At 43.4% G+C, this 23209-nt stretch overlaps 1 protein-coding gene across 2 annotated transcripts in view; it reads left to right on the top strand.

Moving 5' to 3' along the window:
• Positions 1 to 23209, top strand: part of CTTNBP2 (cortactin binding protein 2) — a 172530-nt gene that overhangs the window by 113199 nt on the left and 36122 nt on the right. For both annotated transcript variants that reach the window (XM_018047195.1, XM_018047194.1), the window contains 3 exons: positions 5114 to 5389; positions 10458 to 10553; positions 11742 to 11821. In XM_018047195.1, coding sequence (XP_017902684.1) covers positions 5114 to 5389; positions 10458 to 10553; positions 11742 to 11821 — 452 coding nt within the window. The remainder of the gene's footprint in view (positions 1 to 5113; positions 5390 to 10457; positions 10554 to 11741; positions 11822 to 23209) is intronic.

The following is a 23209-nucleotide window of genomic DNA, read 5'->3' as shown; positions in this document are numbered from 1 at the left end:
TGAGCTGGGTTTACAAATCTGAGAGCCAGCAGTCTAGAGATAGTTTTTAAAGTCATGGAACTGGATTAGGTTATGAAGGCAGTGAACACAGATAGAAAAAAATAAGCGAAATAAATGAGGCTTGCCAGACTCTATTATTAAGAAGTCTGCAAAAAGGGAAGGGGCCAGCCAAGGAACAATATTAGAGGATGACCAGTGAGGTGTAAGGAAATCCATGAGGAGTGTATTGAAGAGCAGAGCAATCAGTTATGTTGGAAGCTGCGGAGTAAAGACCGAAAATAAAATCTAGCAGTTGGTCATTTCCTCTTCATCAATTACAGCCTTCTTGTGGTGAAAGGACTTGCATAACTCAGTAAAGCCATGAGCCTTGCCATGCAGGGCCACCCAAGACGAACGGGTCATAGTGAAGAGTTATGATAAAATGTGGTCCACTGAAGGAAGAAGTGGCAACCCACTCCAGTATTTTTTGCCAAGAGAACCCAATCAACAGTATGAAGAGGCAAACGGATATAACACCAGAAGATGAGCCCTCTGTGTCAGAAGGTGTCCAATATGCTCCCGAGGAAGAGCCGAGGGCAATTACTAATAGCTCCAGAAAGAATGAAGTGTCTGGGCCAAAGCAGAAATGATGCTCAGTTGTGAATGTGTCTGGTGTTGAAAGTAAAGTCTGATGCAGTAAAGAACAATATTGCATAGGAACCTAGAATGTTAGGTCCATGAATCAAGGTAAATTGGACGTGGTCAAGCAGGAGATGGCAAGATTGAACATCAACATCTTAGGAATCAGTGAACTAAAATGGACAAGAATGGTCAAAGTTAATTCAGATGACCATTGTATCTACTACTGTGGGCAAGAATCACTTAGAAGAAATGGAATAGCCCTCATAGAGTCCAATATGCAATACTTTGGTGCAATCTCAAAAACGATAGAATGATCTTGGCTTTTTTCCAAAGCAAACCATTCAACATCACAGTAATCCAAGTCAGTGTGCCAACCACTGATGCAGAAGAAGCTAAAGTTGACTACTTCTATGAAGACTTACAAGACTTTCTAGAACTAACACCAAAAAAAGATGTCTTTTCATCATAGGGAATTTGAATGCAAAAGTAGGAAGTCAAGAGAGACCCACAATAACAGGCAAGTTTGGCCTTGGGGCACAAGATAAAGAAGCAGGGCAAAGGCTAATGAGTTTTCTTAAGAGAACACACTGGTCATAGAAAATACCATTTTTCCAACAATCCAAGAGATGACCATACGTGGACATCATCAGGTGGTCAATACCAATATCAGATTGGTTATGTTCTTCACAGACCAAGATGGAGAAGCTCTATATAGTCAGAAAAAAAAAAAAAAAAAAAACAAGACCTGGAGCTGCCTGTGGCTCAGATCATGGCTCCTTATTGCAAAACTCAGGCTTAAATTGAAGAAAGTAGGGAAAACCACTAAGCCATTCAGGTATGACCTAAATCAAATCCCTTATGATTATACAGCGATGGTGACGACTAGCTTCAAAGGGGTAGATCTGATAGAGTATCTGAAGAACTATGGACTGAGGTTCATAACATTGTACAGGAGTTAGTGATCAAAACCATACCAAAGAAAAAGAAATGCAGGATGGCAAAGTGGTTGTCTGAGGAGGCTTTACAAATAGCTGAGAAAAGAAGAGAAGTGAAAGGCAAAGGAGAAAAGGAAAGATATACCCAACTGAATGCCATAGAATTCCAGAGAATAGCAAGGATCAATAAGAAGCCCTTCATAAATGAACAGTGCAAAGAAGTAAACAATAGAATGGGAAATACCAGAGATCACTAAAGAAACTTGGAAATACCAAGGGAACATATCATGTGAGGATGGTGCATGATAGAAGACAGAAATGGTAAGGACCTAACAGAAGCAGAAGAGATTAAGAAGAGGGGGCAAGAATACACCAAAGAACTGTACAAGGAAGGTCTTAATGACCCGGATAACCACGATGGGGTGGTAACTCACCTAGAGCCAGACATCCTGGAAGTGTGAAATCAAGTGGGCCTTAGGAAGCATTACTACGAACAAAGCTAGTGGAGGTGAAGGAGTTCCAGTTGAGCTACTTAAAATCCTAAAAAATGATGCTGTTGAAGGGGTGCATTCAGTATGTCAGCAAATTTGGAAAACTCAGAAGTGGCCATAGGACTAGAAAGGTTAATTTTCATTCCAATCCCAGAGAAGAGCAATGCCAAAGATATTCAAACACAGTTGCCCTCATTCTGCGTGTTTGCAAGTTTATTCTCAAAATTCTTCAACAGTATGTGAACCAAGAACTTCCAGATGTATAAGCTGGATTTAGAAAAGGCAGAGGAACCAGAGACCAAATTGCCAACATCCTTTGGATCATAGAAAAAGCAAGGGAATTCCTGAAAAAGCATCTATTTCTGCTTCAGTGAGTATGTTAAGTCTTTGACTGTGTGGATCCCAACAGTTTGTTTAAACTTCTTAAGAGAGGGGAGTACCAGACTCCCTTACCTGTCTGCTGAGAAACTGGTATGCAGGTCAAGAAGCATCAGTTAGAACTGTACACAGAGTAGTTGACTAGTTCAAAATTGGGAAAGGAGTACGTCAAGGCTATATATTGTCACCCTGCGTATTTAACTTCTATTCACAGGACTGGGCTTCCCAGGTGGCACTAATGTGTAAAGAACCTGCCTGCCAATGCAAAAGACATAAGAGATAGGGGTTCTATCTCTGAAAGAGGGCCTGGCAACCCATTCCAGAGTTCTTGCCTGGAGAATCCTATGGACAGAGGTGCCCGGCAGGCTATATTCCATGAGGTCACAAAGAGTCAGACAAAACTGAAGCACCTTAGCATGTACACATGCAGAGTATGTCATGCAAAACGCTGGGCTGGACGGATCACAAGCTGGAATCAAGACTGCCAGGAGAAATATCAATAAGCTCAGATACGCAGAGGATAGAACTCTAATTGCAGTGGCAGAAGGTGAAGAGGAACTAAAGGGCTTCTTGGTGAGGGTGAAAGAGGAGAGTGAAAAAACTGGGTTAAAACTCAACATTCAAAAAACTAAGACCATGGCATCTGGTCCTTTTGGAAGCAATGAGAAACTTTATTTTCTTGGGCTCCAAAATCACTGTAGACGATGACTGCAGTCATGAAAAGATGCTTGCTCCTTGGAAGGAAAGCTATGACAAACCTAAACAGTGTATTAAAAAGCAGAGACATCACTTTGTCCATTAGAGTCAAAGCTATGGTTTTCCCAAAAGTCATGCATGGATGTGAGAGTTGGACCATAAAAAAGGCTGAGTGCCAGTTTTCCAGATGTGGTGCTGTGGAAGACTCTTGAGAGTCCCTTGGACTGCCCAGAGATCAAACCAGTCAATCCTAAAGGAAGTCAGCCCTGAATATTCATTGGAAGGACTGATGCTGAAGCTGAAGCTCCAGTATTTGACCACCTGATGGGAAGTGCTGACTCATTGGAAAAGACCCTGATGCTGGGAAGGTGAAAGTGAAAGTTGCTCAACCGTGTCCAACTTTTTGCAACCCCATGGACTATAGCATCCATGAAATTCTCCAGGCCAGAATACTGGAGTGGATAGCCTTTGCCTTCTCCAGGGGATCTCCGCAACCCAGGGATCGAACCCAGGTCTCCCTCATTGCAGGCAGATTCTTTACCAGCTGAGTCACAAGAGAAGCCTGATGCTGGAAAAGATTGAAGGCAAACAGAGAAAGCGGTGGCAAAGGATAAGATGTTTAGATAGCATCACTGACTCAACGGACATGAATTTGAGCAAAGTCTGGGAAATAGTTTAGGACAGAGGAGCCCGGCATGCTACAGTCCTTGGGGTCACAGTGAGTCAGATAAGACTTAGGAACTGAACAACAAGTTGGCCAGTTAATGGAAAAAGAAGAAAAGTTTAAGAAGGGGAGTATAAAGATAACAAATTTTTAAACATTTTGTTTTAATTTAAAACACTCCAAGTAATTCTTTCATCAACTTTCAGGTGAAGCTCTTCATATTAATATGGTTCTCCTGATCGAAGTACCATGTATTCTTGAACAGATCACACCTTTAATGTTTCATCTGTGGCTTCTAGTGTTTGAGGATTTAAATATATTTATGAAGCAAACTAATGACAATATCTGTCTCAAGACAATTAAATTTTTTTCTAATTTTATTTAGCCATCTCATCCATGTCGCATTAAAAACTTTTATAGCAGCTCCTTTGTTTAGTTTTAAAAGTGTTCTGATTTTCTAGAAGTAGGAACTCATTTCTTCAGTATCTGGAATATTTAGTTTACTAATTAGAGTTTGTGTTCAACAGACATGAAGATTGGGATGAAAGACAAATGGCTCTTGCATATAATTCAGTTCATGAGAACAGAAGTACATGGGGTGCTGCCCACCTGGGGGAATACCTCAGTTGGTATCACAGAGAGATTGGAAGGATTATTTTAAAAGCTTCTACTGCACTGTTCACTGTTTATCAAATACCTACTAGTTCTTGTAAGATAGTGTGTTAACAGACAATGTGTTATACAAGTAGTGTGTTAAAGTCCCTCCAAACACAAATTCATTTACTCTTATAGCAACTCACTTGTGCCTTCCTTCCATTTTATAGAGAAACTGGGGCATAGAGCACGTAAGGCAAGGAAGCATGGCTAGTAGAAGGTGACCCTGAGGCCAAGCCCAAAGTCTGTATGAGCCTGAAGCCACTGTCCTCAGCAACTGACCTATTCAGCAATAACCCCTCTTCTTCATGATGTTTTCAAGGAAGGTGAGGAGAAAGGGCAGTTGAGAGTTCAGGGTCAAGAGAGGGCTCCAGTTTTCTCTGACACTTTTTGAAAGAATTTGAGAATCTTGCCGAGCAGAGGTATCAGGAAGTAGACCAGCCAATTAGACAAAGATAAAGAGCTCAAGCAACATGATTCCAAAGAAATTATGAAGAGATTGGGAGACCAAAATTTCCTCCAATAAACAAATATTCATTCGATGTTTACAAAGGATGGCTGTCCTTTGCTTTGTTTACAAAATGTTTATATCTCTTCCTTTTTTGTGTAAAATTTTTGCTGGTTTACTTCCTATCAGGATTTCTTTTCCCTATTTTTTTTTTTTCTTCCAACAGATGCTCTTAAAATACCCTTAAGGATTTCAGTGGGTGAAATTGAACCAGGCAACTACGGTGCCGATGACTTTGAATGTGAAAACACAATATGTGCTTTAAATATTCGCAAACAGACATCCTGGGATGATTTTTCAAAAGCAGTGAGTCAAGCTCTGACAAACCATTTCCAAGCAATCTCTTCTGATGGATGGTGGAGCCTGGAAGACATGACGTTTAATAGCACCACCGACTCCAGCATTGGCCTCAGTGCGAGCAGTGTGCGATCCATCACATTAGGTATCAGCAGTCCTGCAATGAAGGGAAAGTTACATTTCTGGGTTTATTTATGTTTATGGGCTCCCTAACCTGATTCATAGTTCATTGATTAATTACATTCAAAGCTCACTTGTGGCAGCTGCTGGCGCTGAAAACCTTGAGTGTTCATAATGCAGTCATTACATAATGTTGCCTGTTGGTATAAAAATGCTTTTACACCTCAAATAATACCCAGAGAATGAAGAACATGAAAGCCCTTGATGAGGCTTTGTGATTGCACTTGCTATTTTGATAAATGCAAGAAACTAACCACATTGCAGCTGCTTGCTAATGCACAAGCTCTGAACACAGCTCCAAGTTTGTACTTGGACTGCGCCAGAGATTCAGTAGAGCAGGAACACCTTACGTTCAGACGAGAGTTAGAGGAAGCACTATAATGAAGATGTAGTCAAGCCTTCCACTTGGGAGGAGTTGGGGTGATAACTGGTTGTTTCTGTTTGATGGGACTCCGAAGAATTTAAAAAGATAAGATTTGCCTTCTGGTGAGCATAATACATGTACTATAAATGTTAGCTGTCCTGGTTACCCTCTTTGCTGTTCAAGTAGGAGATCTGACGTCTATGGGGAACCTTCTGTGGTGTCAGGACTGTGCTAGGAGCTATATTTATATACAGACCTCACTGAGTCCTTACAGTAGGCTCATTTACAGATAACTAGTTACAAGATAACTTGCCTGAGGTTACACAGCTAAGGAACAAAGCAGTCAATTCTCAAATCCCAGTCTGTCTGATAGGAAGGTCTGTGTATTTTCAATAGCACCATGTTCCAAAAGAAGAGTCAAAATTGAGGAAAGGGCAAGTTTCAGCATGTGATTAATGTATCAGCTTATATTAGAAAGTGTTTCATTCTGTTCAGGCATATACCGTAAATCACTTTGAAAATATATATCCTCTCATTTTTGAAGCAGATTCAGTTCAGTTCAGTCACTCAGTCCTGTCCGACCCTTTGCGACCCCATGAATCACAGCACACCAGGCCTCCCTGTCCATCGCCATCTCCTGGAGTTCACTCAGACTCACGTCCATCGAGTCAGTGATGCCATCCAGCCATCTCATCCTCTGTCGTCCCCTTCTCCTCCTGCCCCCAATCCCTCCCAGCATCAGAGTCTTTTCCAGTGAGTCAACTCTTCACATGAGGTGGCCAAAGTACTGGATTTTCAGCTTCAGCATCATTCCTTGCAAAGAACACCCAGGACTGATCTCCTTCAGAATGGACTGGTTGGATCTCCTTGCAGTCCAAGGGACTCTCAAGAGTTTTCTCCAACACCACAGTTCAAAAGCATCAATTCTTAGGCACTCAACTTTCTTCACAGTCCAACTCTCACACATCCATACATGATCACTGGAAAAACCATAAGCCTTGACTAGATGGACCTTTGTTGGCAAAGTAATGTCTCTGCTTTTGAATATGCTATCTAGGTTGGTCATAACTTTCCTTCCAAGGAGTAAGCATCTTAATTTCATGGCTGCAGTCACCATCTGCAGTGATTTTGGAGCCCCAAAAAATAAAGTCTGACACTGTTTCCACTGTTTCCCCATCTATTTCCCATGAAATGATTGAACCAGATGCCATGATCTTCATTTTCTGAATGTTGAGCTTTAAGCCAAATTTTTTGCTCTCCTCTTTCACTTTCATCCAGAGGCTTTTTAGTTCCTCTTCACTTTCTGCCATAAGGGTGGTGTCATCTGCATATCTGAGGTGACTGATATTTCTCCTGGCAATCTTGATTCCAGCTTGTGTTTCTTCCAGTCCAGCGTTTCTCATGATGTACTCTGCATAGGAGTTACATAAGCAGGGTGAAAATATACAGCCTTGACGTACTCCTTTTCCTGTTTGAAATCAGTCTGTTGTTCCATGTCCAGTTCTAACTGTTGTTTCCTGAACTACATACAGATTTCTCAAGAGGCAGGTCAGGTGGTCTGGTATTCCCATCTCTTTCAGAATTTTCCACAGTTTATTGTGATCCACACGGCAGATTATTCACAACTTAATTTTATGGATTGTTATGATCTTAAAATGATTATTACAGAATTATTATGTCATTTTAGAAGTACATTTAGAAAAGAAGTCAAATCATTCTCAGGACCTCATTTGCCCACAGGTGCAGTGTTATTTAAAGTGTGAGTCTGCCCAGGGATCTGTGGTTCTTCTGACTTCCAATAAACGAAGTCAGCACAGTGCTGCTTTGAAGGAAAAGGCCCTCCATCATCAACCCTCATCCAACTAATCTGGAAGCTGGGGGAAGGCAGGTGGTTGTTCACCTCTGTCATATCCATGTACTTCTGTGAGCAGTGGGTGTGAAGGCCAGTCTGTTCTGGTGTTCATTCTTGTCCCTGAGTACTTGGGCACCCAAGTAGCATTCATTTCATATCTAAAAATTCATTGAGTTCTGTGGGCTTGGTCTTGAGTTTGCTACTTGGCTGTGGCCACTTGATGATTGGTAATTACAGGCATACCTCAGGGATGCTGCAAGTTCAGTTCCAGACCACAGCAATGAGTTTCCCAATATAAATCAAGTCACATGTATTTTTTGGTTTCTCAGTGCAAATAAAAATTACTTACAATGTACTGCAGTTTATGGAGGTGATGGAATTCCTATTGAGCTATTTCAAATCCTGAAAGATGATGCTGTGAAAGTGCTGCACTCAATATGCCAGCAAATTTGGAAAACTCAGCAGTGGCCACAGGACTGGAAAAGGTCAGTTTTCATTCCAATTCCAAAGAAAGACAATGCCAAAGACTGCTCAAACTACCACACAATTGCACTCATCTCACATGCTAGTAAAGTAATGCTCAAAATTATCCAAGCCAGGCTTCAGCAATACATGAACCGTGAACTTCCTGATGTTCAAGCTGGTTTTAGAAAAGCCAGAGGAACCAGAGATCAAATTGCCAACATCTGCTGGATCATGGAAAAAGCAAGAGAGTTCCAGAAAAACATCTATTTCTGCTTTCTTGACTATGCCAAAGCCTTTGACTGTGTGGATCACAATAAACTGTGGGAAATTCTGAAAGAGATGGGAATACCAGACCACCTGACCTGCCTCTTGAGAAATCTGTATGCAGGTCAGGAAACAACAGTTAGAACTGGACATGGAACAACAGACTGGTTTCAAATAGGAAAAGGAGTACATCAAGGCTGTATATTGTCACCCTGCTTATTTAACTTCTATGCAGAGTACATCATGAGAAACGCTGGGCTGGAAGAAACACAAGCTGGAATCAAGATTGCCGGGAGAAATATCAGTCACCTCAGATATGCAGATGACACCACCCTTCTGGCAGAAAGTGAAGAGGAACTAAAAAGCCTCTGGATGAAAGTGAAAGAGGAGAGTGAAAAAGTTGGCGGAAAGCTCAACATTCAGAAAACGAAGATCATGGCATCTGGTTCAATCACTTCATGGGGAATAGATGGGGAAACAGTGGAAACAGTGTCAGACTTTATTTTTTGGGGCTCCAAAATCACTGCAGATGGTGACTGCAGCCATGAAATTAAAAGACGCTTACTCCTTGGAAGGAAAGTTATGACCAACCTAGATAGCATATTCAAATGCAGAGACATTACTTTGCCAACAAAGGTCCATCTAGTCAAGGCTATGGTTTTTTCAGTGGTCATGTATGGATGTGAGAGTTGGGCTGTGAAGAAGGCAGAGTGCCTAAGAATTGATGCTTTTGAACTGTGGTGTTGGAGAAGACTCTTGAGAGTCCCTTGGACTGCAAGGAGATCAGCCCTGGGATTTCTTTGGAAGGAATGATGCTAAAGCTGAAACTCCAGTACTCTGGCCACCTCATGCAAAGAGTTGACTCATTGGAAAAGACTCTGATGCTGGGAGGGATTGGGGGCAGGAGAAGGGGACGACAGAGGATGAGATGGCTGGATAGCATCACTGACTCGATGGACGTGAGTCTGAGTGAACTCCGGGAGTTGGTGATGGACAGGGAGGCCTGGCGTGTTGCGATTCATGGGGTCGCACAGAGTTGGACACAACTGAGTGATTGAACTACCCTGAGCAATGTCTAAAAAAATACACATACTAAATTAAAAACTTTTGCTAAAAAGTGCTTGACATCATCTGAACCTTCAGCAAGTTATAATCTTTTTGCGATAGTAACATCAAAGATCACTGATCACAGATCACCATGACATATATAATGAGAGTGAAAATGTCTGAAATTTTGTGAGAATTACCAAAAATGTGACACAGGTGCCAAGTGAGCAAATGGGCTGTTGGACAAATGGCTTGATAGACTTGACCCATGCAAGATCAAGAGCCTTCAGTTTGTAGTTAACAATATCTGCGACACGCAAAAGAGCAAAGCACAGTAAAAGGAGGTATGCCTCCATAACACTGTTAATGTGTATGTATACGAGAAACTTTACAGTATCAAAAACCTAAGCTGGATTAAAGGGACCACGGGCAACAGAGAAGCAGTGAGTTACAGGTGAGCTGTGTATGCCTTTTGGGGTGGTGCTGAGGACAGGCATTTAGGAATTGATCCGTGGAAGGAAGGGATGAATGTAAGTGCTTATGACTGCTCCCTCCCCAGAATGGACACTTTCAAAGCCGGGCCCTTTTTTCTGAGCAAGAATGAACAGAGAGCCCAAACTGTGAAAGGTTTGATTTATTCTGAGCCCCTGAAGTTGCCTGTGAATCCAAAAATGTGTTGGAAAGGGTGTCAGGGACCGGATCATAAAGGATCTCTTGCCTCATTCAAAGTGCTCCAGCTTTGCGAAGCAGGCACTGGAAGAACCGTGGAAGGGTGTCATCTCCATTGTTCTTAAAAACTACACCCTGGACATATTGTTTATATTTGCACTCTCCAGATTTTGTTGAATCCCTATAGCTTGAAGGCCTCCCACTGACTGTCAGTGAAAATAACCCTTTGTGTGACCCTTTTCATAGTGTGTGTCTCTGACAGTCCAAGCTCTAGAGTTCTTTAGGGTCTCACACAGGAGAGTGTACATTGACTCTTGTAAGAATTCCTTTTAAGCATCTCTTGACGTTTCCTTTTGCCTTTTTTTGAACTAGGAAGTGTGCCGTGGTCAGCGGGTCAGAGCTTCACCCAGTCCCCATGGGATTTCATGAGAACGAATAAAGCAGAGCAGGTCACTGTGCTTCTGTCAGGTAAGGATGCTCCAAACTAAGGCAACATTGAGAGAGAGTGCCTCGTGAGTGTTTCATGAGTCATGATTCTGTCCTGTGCCCCCAAGCCATGCGTGCGTGACTCCCACGCTGAGTAGTCAGATTCTCTTTGAAATATTTGATTAAGGAGAAGAAAAATCAAAAGCCATGTTTCTGACACCTGTGATGGTGTCTGTTCTGATCATTGATTGCTGCCACTCTGCCTGCATTTCTCGTTAGGAGAAAGCTGATGTGCTGATGAGAGAGGGACAGACACCATGTCAAGAGAAACGTCTTACTGCTGTCAAGTACAGCGTATGATGACTGTGATGATTACAGTGCAAGCTAATCTTCAGTGAGCATCTACTGTGTGCTTGGTCATCTTGTTTACATGCATGACAAGCATCAGTTCATGTAATCCTTACAGCAGCATAATTAAGATAGGTGTATCTGTTTATCCTCATTTCATGTATAAGGAAATTGAGGCTCAGAGAGACTGATGTTCTAGTCTGAGTGTGTGCAGCTAGTAAGTAGTATAGGAATTTTCAGTTTCCCAGCCCTTGATGCTAAAAGGCTACTGATTTTATCATGTATTTCCCAGGTTTGGGAATGGCGCTTTTAAAAATTCAGTTTCAACTAATAAAGTTTTATTTTATTATTTGACCTGTTTTTTTTTTTTAAAAAAACCTGAGACCATTCCAGAAAATTCCTTCAGGCTCGACGCCATGTTGAGAGAGTGGCAGCACACAGAAGGGGGTGGAAGCGGGGCCAGAATTTGGGAATGCACCTGTACATGGGTGCTGGCAAAGCTAGAACTTCTGAGGATTGGTATTATACATGGCTTATAAGCAGTAGAATATTGAATCCAGCAATCAGAGAAGATACAAGCTACAGTGTTGGAACCTGGATCTGAAGGCCCTGGTCGTGATTGACAGGGGATAGGTGGGCTCCTCCTGGGGGAGATCAGGCCAGCTGAGGAACTCTTGGGAGCCATGGCAGGGGCTGTTTCTCAGCCAGTCCAAGGTGTCATAACATTTTCACGACGGTAAAGGCACACTGGTTCCTCTTGGCCACATGTCAGTTCTGCCTACAGATGTCGGTAACCATCTTGTATCTTACATTCAGCTCTGCTGGTTTTGATCATTCTTACAGTTGACATGAAGAGCCCTTCTGTGTGTTTCCTTCTCTCAGGGCCTCAGGAGGGCTGCCTCAGTAGTGTGACCTACGCGTCTATGATCCCTCTTCAGATGCTGCAGAACTACCTCAGACTGGTAGGTGGACCTGCCAGGTGGAGTCTTACGCTCCTGGCCCCAGTGAGGATTAGTTGGTTGCTCAGCTGTGTGAGCCCCTCATTCCCCTGTGCTCTGACCTCGTGACCTTTCCAGGCCCCACTCCCTGGAAAACTGCTGGTATCTTGCCTGGAAATTGCTGAGACCCAGAGACTGCCTGTGACCTGCCAACTATAATTTGGGCAGGAGGAGGGTGTCTTTTCATAACAAGGACTTGGCACCAAGTAATTGGTCATTAATATGGAAGAGAATGACTAGCTATCAAGATGCCTGGCTGTAAACCTACTCAATTTAAAATTGAGTAAATATGCTAGCGTTAGTTATTGTATTGGTTTGCCACTTCAACAGAAGCAGTTATAACTTGGACAGAAGTTTATTTTCTCAAACACAGAAGTCCCAGCATATGTGAGGGGCCCAGGGAGGTGGAAGGTGCAGGGTCTCAGGGTCTCAGTTCCATCTCTCTCCTAAGCTCCTCGCCCTTAGGGGTCGTGTGTGGATTTGGTCAGACAGTCAGTGCTCCCAGGGTCCAGCCTGAGGGAGGAGAGCCAGGAGGGCAAGTCCCTGCCTTTCAGAGAAGCTGCACACACCCTTCCTGCCCAAGGAATTAGACATGTGTTCACACCTAACTGGAAGTGTGGACTTGCTGAGCAACCAGGCATTCAGCTAAAACTGAGTAGTTTTGTTATTAAAAGGAAGAAGGAGAATATGATTATCAGGAAAGAGTAGCAAATTCTAGATACAAAATGGATAGATTTAATGCTCTGCATTTGTCCAGTACTTACTATGTGCCCGGCAATATGAGACAGCCAGCACTGTCATAGATGACGAACCTGAAGAAGCAGAGAGAAGTAAGAACATGGTCAAGGCCATGAGCCACTTACACGAGCCAGTGGACAGTAAAGCCAAGATTATGCAAGTCCCTGATGCACACATATGTCTCATGTGAAATGCATCTCAAACTAATATTGAAGGTGTAAAACAGCCATGAAATTAAAAGACGCTTACTCCTTGGAAGAAAAGTTATGACCAATTAGATAGCATGTTGAAAAGCAGAGACATTACTTTGCCAACAAAGGTCCATCTAGTCAAGGCTATGGTTTTTCCAGTGGTCATGTATGGATGTGAGAGTTGGACTGTGAAGAAGGCTGAGCGCCGAAGAATTGATGCTTTTGAACTGTGGTGTTGGAGAAGACTCTTGAGAGTCCCTTAGACTGCAAGGAGATCAGTTGCAGACCAGTCCATTCTGAAGGAGATCAGCCCTGGGATTTCTTTGGAAGGAATGATGGTAAAGCTGAAACTCCAGTACTTTGGCCACCTCATGTAAAGAGTTGACTCATTGGAAAAGACTCATGGTGGGAGGGATTGGGAGCAGGAGGAGAAGGGGATGACAGAGGATGAGATGGCTAGATGGCATCACTGACTCGATGGACATGAGTCTGAGTGAACTCCAGGAGTTGGTGATGGATAGGGAGGCCTGGCGTGCTGTGATTCATGGGGTCACAGAGTCAGATACAACTGAGCAACTGAACTGAACTGAACTGAACTGAAAACATTGAACCATCATCTTGCCTTAATTTGGAAAGCTTAAAAAAAAGTAAATGAATGGCTTTGACTCTGACCCTTTACACAAGTTGTTTCCATTAACTGAATTGATATCTTTGATCCTGATGGAAAGAAGTTTTCAAAATCTTTCTATTGATCTAGCTAGGCTTACCACTGGGATTAACCTTTCTAAAAACAGCATATAAACATTCAAAGGCTTCACAATTTAGGAGACAGGGTGTCTTCTAAATCTGATACTTTCTCCACCCACCCCACCCCCACCCTTCTCTCTCTCTCTCTTTTTTTTTTTTTTTTTTTTTTTTTTTGCTATTTGCTCCTCTTTTTGTGAAGGATCAAAGAAAGCCTGAGGGTTACATAGAAACGGGAAAGAAAGCTGTCCTATTCCTTTGCTTCACTGAAGGTTAAATTTATGTGACCAACTGGATTTCAGGAATGTGAGTCTAGGCTCTCAGAGGGCTCATGCGACGAGTTGACTCATTGGAAAAGACTCTGATGCTGGGAGGGATTGGGGGCAGGAGGAGAAGGGGACCACAGAGGATGAGATGGCTGGATGGCATCACGGACTGGATGGGCTTGAGTCTGAGTGAACTCTGGGAGATGGTGATGGACAGGGAGGCCTGGAGTGCTGCGATTCATGGGGTCGCAAAGAGTCGGACACGACTGAGCGACTGGACTGAACTGAACTGAACTGAACTGAATCACCCGTTGAGATGATAAAATGACTAGAAAGGCGATGCAACCAGATTACAACTGTACATTAGTCTTGACTAACTAGCTCAGTCAAATGGAATTTCTGTTAGCCATACTGCATGCATGCTAAGTCACTTCAGTTGTGTCCGACTCTCTGCAGCTCTTTGGACTGTAACCCACCAGGCTCCTCTGTCCATGGAATTTTCCAGGCAAGAATATTGGAGTGGTTTGCCATGCCCTCCTCTAGGGGATCTTCCTGACCCAGGGATCGAAGCAATCACTTTCAAGTTTAAAATGACCCTGGTGGCTCAGTTAATGGAGAATCCGCCTGCCAGTGCAGGAGATGTGTGGGCTCGATCCCCTGGAGCAGGAGATGGCAACTGGCTCCAGTATTCCTGCCTGGAAAATCCCATGGACAGAGGAGCCTGGCGGGCTACAGTCCATGGGGTCACGAAAGAGTCAGACATGACTTAGCAACGAAATGACAACAGGCAAGCATAACAAACACATAGTCATTGTGACTGTTTGTCCTTCTATGCGTGCATGCTAAGTCACTTCAGTGGTGTCTGACTCTATGTGACCCTATGGACTGCAGCCTGCCAGGCTCCCCTGTCCATGCGATTCTCCAGGCAAAAATACTGCAGTGGGTTGCTGTGTCCTCCGTTCTCCTATAAAAGATAATAAACCCTTTATGGAGATTGACCATCTGTGATGCATTCTTATATCCTGTTTAGTTATTTAATTCGGTTGTTTGACAGTTATTTGTTGAGAAGCTCCTAAATGCAGGCGGTGTTTTAGAGACTTAGGATATAGCTGTGTATAAGCTGCATTCCTTGACCTCATGGAGCTTTCACTGTAAGCTGTGTAGGTATGTGTACAGTGTCTGCCCCACCTTACAGTGGGGCAGATAAAAGGCAGATGGATAAATACATCTGTAATGTGATATCCAGTACTAATTATAAGTGTAAAGAGAAATAGTGCAGTTAAGGAGGTAAAGAGGTAATGAAAGGGGTGGCAGAAAGAGCTTTTGAATGGAGTTATTAGGAGAAATCTTTCCATTATGATGCATAGACAGAAAACTAGACAAAGTGAAGCTAGAAGCCTTGAGGAGGGATCTGAAGCAGAAAGAACAGCCGGTACAGACGTGTCTCAGCTGGCACTGAGGTTTGAGAGATGAGCAGAAGCCAGATCATGCCGGACCAAGGCAGGGACTTTGAATTTTATTCCAGTTATGATAGGACTGGCTGTGCAGGCACAGGAGGGCCTAGAGGAGCTATCCCACGTTGAAGGTCAGGAACGGCTACGGTAAGGAGATACCCCTCGTCCAAGGTAAGGAGCAGCGGCTGTGCCTTGCTGGAGCAGCCGTGAAGAGATACCCCACACCCAAGGTAAGAGAAACCCAAGTAAGATGGTAGGTGGTGCAAGAGGGCATCAGAGGGCAGACACACTGAAACCATACTCACAGAAAACTAGTCAAAATAATCACACTAGGACCACAGCCTTGTCTAACTCAGTGAAACTAAGCCATGCCTGCGGGGCAACCCAAGACGGGCGGTTCATGGTGGAGAAGTCTGACAGAATGTGGTCCACTGGAGAAGGGAATGGCAAGCCTTGAGAACCCCATGAACAGTATGAAAAGGCAAAATGATAGGATTTTCCTATCATTTTCCAAAAGAGGAACTCCCCAGGTTGCTACTGGAGGTCAGTGGAGAAATAACTCCAGAAAGAATGAAGGAATGGAGCCAAAGCAAAAACAATACCCAGTTATGGATGTGACTGGTGATAGAAGCAAGATCCGATGCTGTAAAGAGCAATATTGCATAGGAACCTGGAATGTCAGGTCCATGAATCAAGGCAAATTGGAAGTGGTCAAACAAGAGATGGCAAGGGTGAATGTCGACATTCTAGGAATCAGCAAACTAAGATGGACTGGAATGGGTGAATTTAACTCAGATGACCATTATATCTACTACTGCGGGCAGGAATCCCTCAGAAGAAATGGAGTAGCCATCACGGTCAACAGAAGAGTCCGAAATGCAGTACTTGGATGCTATCTCAAAAACAACAGAATGATCTCTGTTCATCTCCAAGGCAAACCATTCAATATCACAGTTATCCAAGTCTGTGCCCCAACCAGTAACGCTGAAGAAACTGAAGTTGAACGGTTTTATGAAGACCTACAAGACCTTTTAGAACTAACACCCAAAAAAGATGTCCTTTTCATTATAGGGGACTGGAATGCAAAAGTAGGAAGTCAAGAAACACCTGGAGTAACAGGCAGATTTGGCCTTGGAGTATGGAATGAAGCAGGGAAAAGGCTAATAGAGTTTTGCCAAGAAAATGCACTGGTCATAGCAAACACCCTCTTCCAACAACACCAGAGAAGACTCTACACATGGACATCATCAGATGGTTACACCAAAATCAGATTGATTATATTCTTTGCAGCCAGAGATGGAGAAGCTCTATACAGTCAACAAAAACAAGACCAGGAGCTGACTGTGGCTCAGATCATGAACTCCTTATTACCAAATTCAGACTTACATTGAAGAAAGTAGGGAAAACCGCTAGACCATTCAGATATGACCTAAATCAAATCCCTTATGATTATACAGTGGAAGTGAGAAATAGATTTAAGGGCCTAGATCTGATAGACAGAGTGCCTGATGAACTATGGAATGAGGTTCGTGACATTGTACAGGAGACAGGGATTAAGACCATCCCCATGGAAAAGAAATGCAAAAAAGCAAAATGGCTGTCTGGGGAGGCCTTACAAATAGCTGTGAAAAGAAGAGAGGCAGAAAGCAAAGGAGAAAAGGAAAGATATAAGCATCTGAATGCAGAGTTGCAAAGAATAGCAAGAAGAGATAAGAAAGCCTTCCTCAGTGATCAATGCAAAGAAATAGAGGAAAAGAACAGAATGGGAAAGACTAGAGATCTCTTCCAGAAAATTAGAGCTACCAAGGGAACATTTCATGCAAAGATGGGCTCGATAAAGGACAGAAATGGTATGGACCTAACAGAAGCAGAAGATATTAAGAAGAGGTGGCAAGAATACACAGAAGAACTGTACAAAACAGATCTTCATGACCCAGATAATCATGACGATGTGATCACTCATCTAGAGCCAGACATCTTGGAATGTGAAGTCAAGTGGGCCTTAGAAAGCATCACTATGAACAAAGTTAGTGGAGGTGATGGCATTCCAGTTGAGATGTTTCAAATCCTGAAACATGATGCTGTGAACGTGCTGCACTCAATATGCCAGCAAATTTGGAAAACTCAGCAGTGGCCACAGGACTGGAAAAGGTCAGTTTTCATTCCAATCCCAAAGAAAGGCAATGCCAAAGAATGCTCAGACTACCACACAATTGCACTCATCTCACATGCTAGTAAAGTAATGCTCAAAATTCTCCAAGCCAGGCTTCAGCAATACGTGAACCATGAACTCCCTGATGTTCAAGCTGGTTTTAGAAAAGCCAGAGGAACCAGAGATCAAATTGCCAACCTCTACTGGATCATGGAAAAAGCAAGAGAGTTCCAGAAAAACATCTATTTCTGCTTTCTTGACTATGCCAAAGCCTTTGTCTGTGTGGATCACAATAAACTGTGGAAAATTCTGAAAGAGATGGGAATACCAGACCACCTGACCTGCCTTTTGAGAAATCTGTATGTGGATCAGGAAGCAACAGTTAGAATTGGACATGGAAGAACAGACTGGTTCCAAATAGGAAAAGGAATCCGTCAAGGCTGTATATTGTCACCCTGCTTATTTAACTTCTATGCAGAGTACATCATGAGAAATGCTGGACTGGAAGAAACACAAGCTGGAATCAAGATTGCCGGGAGAAATATCAATAACCTCAGATATGCAGATGACACCACCCTTATGGCAGAAAGTGAAGAGGAGCTAAAATGCCTCTTGATGAAAGTGAAAGAGGAGAGTGAAAAAGTTGGCTTGAAGCTCAGCGTTCAGAAAACGAAGGTCATGGCATCCGGTCCCATCACTTCTTGGGAAATAGATGGGGGAACAGTAGAAACAGTGTCAGACTTTATTTTTGGGGGCTCCAAAATCGCTGCAGATGGTGACTGCAGCCATGAAATGAAAAGACGCTTACTCCTTGGAAGAAAAGTTATGACCAACCTAGATAGTATATTCAAAAGCAGAGACATTACTTTGCCGACTAAGGTCCGTCTAGTCAAGGCTATGGTTTTTCCTGTGGTCATGTATGGATGTGAGAGTTGGACTGTGAAGAAGGCTGAGCATCAAAGAATTGATGCCTTTGAACTGTGGTGTTGGAGAAGACTCTTGAGAGTCCCTTGGACTGCAAGGAGATCCAACCAGTCCATTCTGAAGGAGATCAGCCCTGGGATTTCTTTGGAAGGAATGATGCTGAAGCTGAAGCTCCAGTGCTTTGGCCACCTCATGCAAAGAGTTGACTCATTGGAAAAGATTCTGATGCTGGGAGGGACTGGGGGCAGGAGGAGAAGGGGATGACAGAGGATGAGATGGCTGGATGGCATCACTGACTCGATGGACGTGAGTCTGAGTGAACTCCGGGAGTTAGTGATGGACAGGGAGGCCTGGTGTGCTGCGATTCATGGGGTCGCAAAGAGTCAGACACGACTGAGTGACTGAACTGAACTGAACTATGATAGGCAGCCACTGGTAGGATTTGAGCTAGAGTGACATACACCACAATAACTGAAGTGTTGACAATCTATACACGATATGGAAACCTAGTAATGCCTGAGTTTTGAGTATTTCTTTTAGGCATACCTTGTTTTATTGCACTTTGTAGATACTGCTTTATTTTAATTTTTTTTGTTTACAATGAATTGAAGGTTTGTTGGCAGTCCTGTGTAGAGCAAGTCTGTTGGTGCCCTTTTCCACCAGCATTTGCTCATTTCCTGTTTCTTATGGAAATTCTCCCAATATTTCAGATTTTTTCGTTATTATGTTTGTCATGGTGATCTGTGATCAGTGATCTTTGATATTGCTACCACTACGCTGGCTGAAGGCCCAGATGATTGTTAGCACTTTTTAGCAATAAAATATTTTTTAATTGGGCTTCCCAGGTGGCACAGTGGATTATGGTATGCACATTTCTGTTTAAACATTTAATAGACTACAGTTTGGTGTAAACATAAACATAAATTTTATATTCACTGGCAACCGAAAAAGACATGTGACTTGGTTTATTGAGACAGTTTATTTCTAGTGGTCTGGAACCAGACCAGCATGCCTCTATATGCCAAGCTTTGTTATAAGTATATAGATTGTTTCCTTTAATCATTCTATGAGATAGCTACTTATACCAGTCGTGTCCGACTCTTTGCGACCCCATGGACTGTAGCCCACCAGGCTCTTCCCTCCATGGGATTCTCCAGGCAAGAGTACTAGAGTGGGTTGCCATTTCCTTCTCCATTAAAGGTGAACAGACCAAGACTATTTGCTCAAGATCCTCAAGGAGAAAGTGGTAGCCCCTAAGGAATTGAACCTAGGCTGTCTTCCATTCTTATGCATGTTAGCAGAGTTCATACTAGTTATTAATCTATTGGTTTAGACATAGCTGTCGTAGACAGTTTTTACTGCATGTGTGTGTGTGGTTAGGGCTTCCCAGGTGGCGCTGGTGGTAAAGAACACGGTTGCCAGTTCAAGTAGAGGCAAGAAACACGTCTTCCATCCCTGAATCAGAAAGATCCCCTGGAGAGGGAATGGCAATCCACTCCCGTATTCTTGCCTAGAGAATCCCATGGACAGAGGGGCCTGAAGGGCTACAGTCCACAGAGTCTCAAAGAGGCGGACCTGATTGAAACAACTACATGCTCAGTCAGTCAGTTGTGTTCTGCTCTTTGAGACCCGTGGACTGGAGCCCGCCAGGCTTTTCTGTCCATGGCGTTTTTTCCTAGGCAAGAATAGTGGAGTGGGTTACCATTTTCTCCTCTAGGGGATCTTCCTTACCCAGGGATCAAACCCACGTGTCCTGCATTAGCAGGTGGATTCTTTACAGCTGATCCATATGGGAAGCACAATACGTGTAAATGGGGTAAATAGAATTCATGTGTTAAAGCCCGGATGCAGAAAACCAAATGGAGTGAAACCTTTAAATCAGACTTCTTTTTATTTAAATGATGTTAATTTTAAATACTGTTCTTCCACTGAATAGTTAAATAATACAAGTACATTTTAAGTCACCATCCTTGAGTTAATAAGGAGGCATTTAACTTAATTGAGTTTGAATCACTAATCACTTATTATAATAGTTGAACTTTTTATTATCTCAAACTTTTCTCTAAGTCAGTTTGCAACTTTTATTAGCTTATTAATAACTCCATAATTTAATAATTCAGTGACTGTGAATAACTATTAGAAAAATACTTGAGTAGATCACCTTTATCTGATACCTGTTTTTAAATGTAGAACTCTGAATCCTCATGAACACGATTCTTGAGAATTACATTGACTGTCCACTTCAGCATGTGCCATGCTCATCATCAAGAATCATCACTAGGAGGTTCTGCTTACTCTTCATATATTCCCAAAATAAATTTGCTATATTCCCATAGAAATGATGCTGTAAATGATGGTTATGTGCCTTAACATTGCCCATAAAAGCTTATCAGCCCCTTTAATAGATGAGCAGGTTCAGATTGATCTTTTTCAGGGCATGGAGGGACAATACTGGGTACAGTCCTAGTGGAAACTCGGGGGCAGGAAGAGTTCAAGAGTGCTAGAGGCCAGGTTGGAGAAGGCAATGGCACCCCACTCCAGTACTCTTGCCTGGAAAATCCCATGGATGGAGGAGCCTGGTAGGCTGCAGTCCATGGGGTTGCTAAGTCGGACATGACTGAGCAACTTCACTTTCACTTTTCACTTTTCATGCATTGGAGAAGGAAATGGCAACCCATTCCAGTGTTCTTGCCTGGAGAATCCCAGGGATGGGGAGGCCTGGTGGGCTGCCGTCTATGGGGTCGCACAGAGTCAGACACGACTGAAACGACTTAGCACAGCAGCAGAGGCCAGTTGACAAGGGGGAAATTATATCTAAGAGTTATATCTTATAGTCTTTTTAAATAGTTATATACCCAAGTTACTACTTTTGTGCTAGTGTGTAATGGCCTGTCTTTATTCAAAGTTAGTAACCAGGTCTGACCTTGGCTTTTATGGTTTCCATAAGCTCATTTGTTCATACTGTTCATGGGGTTCTCAGGGCAAGAATACTGAAGTGGTTTCCCATGTCCTTCTCCAGTGGACCACGTTTTGTCAGAAATCTCCACCATGACCCGTCCTTCTTGGGTGGCCCTACATAGCATGGCTCATAGTTTCATTGAGCTAGACAAGGCTGTGGTCCATGTGATCACTTTGGTTAGTTTTCTGTGATTGTGGTTTTCATTCTGTCTACCCTCTGATAGAGAGGGATAAGAGGCTTATGGAAGGTTCCTGCTGGGAGAGGCTGACTGAGGGGGAAACTGAGTCTTATTCTGATAGGCAGGGCTGTGTTCAGTAAATGTTTAATCAAATATTCTGTTGATGGGCGGGGCTGTGTTCCCTCCCTGTTGCTTGACCTAAGGCCACTCTGTGGTGGAGGAAATGAAGATAATGGTGACCTCTTTCAAAAGGTCCCATGCCTGCACTGCTGCGCTCAGTGCCCCAGCCCTGCAGCAGGCCACCGCCGACCCACGCCTCCGCTGGAGACGCCTGGACACCCATAGGCAAGTCTGGGTTGGTCTCTTGTGGGGTCACTGCTCCTTTCTCCTGGGTCCTGGTGTACACAAGGTTCTGTTTGTGCCCTCCAACAGTCTGTTTCCCCAGTCCTGTGTGAGTTCTGGTGGCTCTGTGGTGGGGTCAATGGTGACCTTCTCCAGGAGGGCTTATGCCATACCCAGGTATGCTGCACCCAGAGCCCCTGGGGCAAGCCACTGCTGACCTGTACCTCCACAGAAGACACTCAAACACAGTTCTGGCTTGGTCTCTGTGGGTTGGGTGTGTGTTTTGTGCCCTTCCCAGGTCTGAGCAGCTCAGGCAACCAGGTGCTTGGCACATCACCTCGTCTCAGGTGTGCTGTGTGTCTCCTCTGGAGAGCTGATCTCAGGTTGCGACCCTCCTGGTGGATGTCAAGCATCCAGGATCTCAGGAAGACAGGTTAGCAGCTGGGAGCCTGCTGACAGTTTGGTGGAAGATGTCATCTCTGGGGCTGAGATTGTAGCAGCCCGTTACCTTCTGGCTCTGGCTGTCACAAGCCTGCCTCTCTACCTACCTCCTGGTGGGGAGGGGCTGGTATGCAGCCAGCTAGCATGTATGCATATGAGAGTTGGGCTATAAAGAAAGCTGAGTGCGGAGGAATTGATGCTTTTGTACTGTGGTTTTGGAGAAGACTCTTGACAGTCCCTTAGACAGCAAGGAGATCCAACCAGTCCATCCTAAAGGAAATCAGTCCTGAATATTCATTGGAAGGACTAATGCTGAAGCTGAAGCTCTAATACTTTGGCCACCTGATGCAAGAAACTGACTCATTGCAAAAGACCCTGATGCTAGGAAAGATTGAAGGTGGCAGGTAAAGGGGACGACAGAGGATGAGATGGTTGGATGGCATCACCAACGTGATGGACATGCGTTTGAGTAGGCTCTGGGATTGGTGATGAACAGGGAAGCCTGGCGCGCTGCAGTCCATGGGGTCACAAATAATCGAACACAACTGAGTGACTGAACTGAACTGAACTGAACTGAAGCTCATTTTTGAAAGCATATAGTGTGGGTGTCTCTCTGTATGTGAACTGTAATTTCTCTTGAATTCCATTATTATTTATACCTATTCTATAAAGAGAGACCTCAGCAAATGCCTAAAAACACTAGCGTGAAAGACCCCCAGCTTTGGTTATGCCTAATGCTGAATGTTCCAGTATTGTTTGGGGGAATTTTACATGAGTAAGTTGACAGTAACTGTATTCTGTGTGGCTCTGAAGTCATATATAAATCAGTTGTTTAAAATTAAGTTTTCAGAGAGTTTGTAATGAAAGTCTTAGCTCTAAAGCCTGACCCTTTAACCTATAGCCATCCCAGTTTCATTAGCTCCGGAAAGACCTTTTATTTTTCGTTCTTTTTTGAGTTCAGCA

This window comes from Capra hircus, chromosome 4, assembly GCF_001704415.2.
Source record: "Capra hircus breed San Clemente chromosome 4, ASM170441v1, whole genome shotgun sequence".
Lineage (NCBI taxonomy): Eukaryota > Metazoa > Chordata > Mammalia > Artiodactyla > Bovidae > Capra > Capra hircus.
This window is presented reverse-complemented; position numbering and strand designations above follow the sequence as displayed.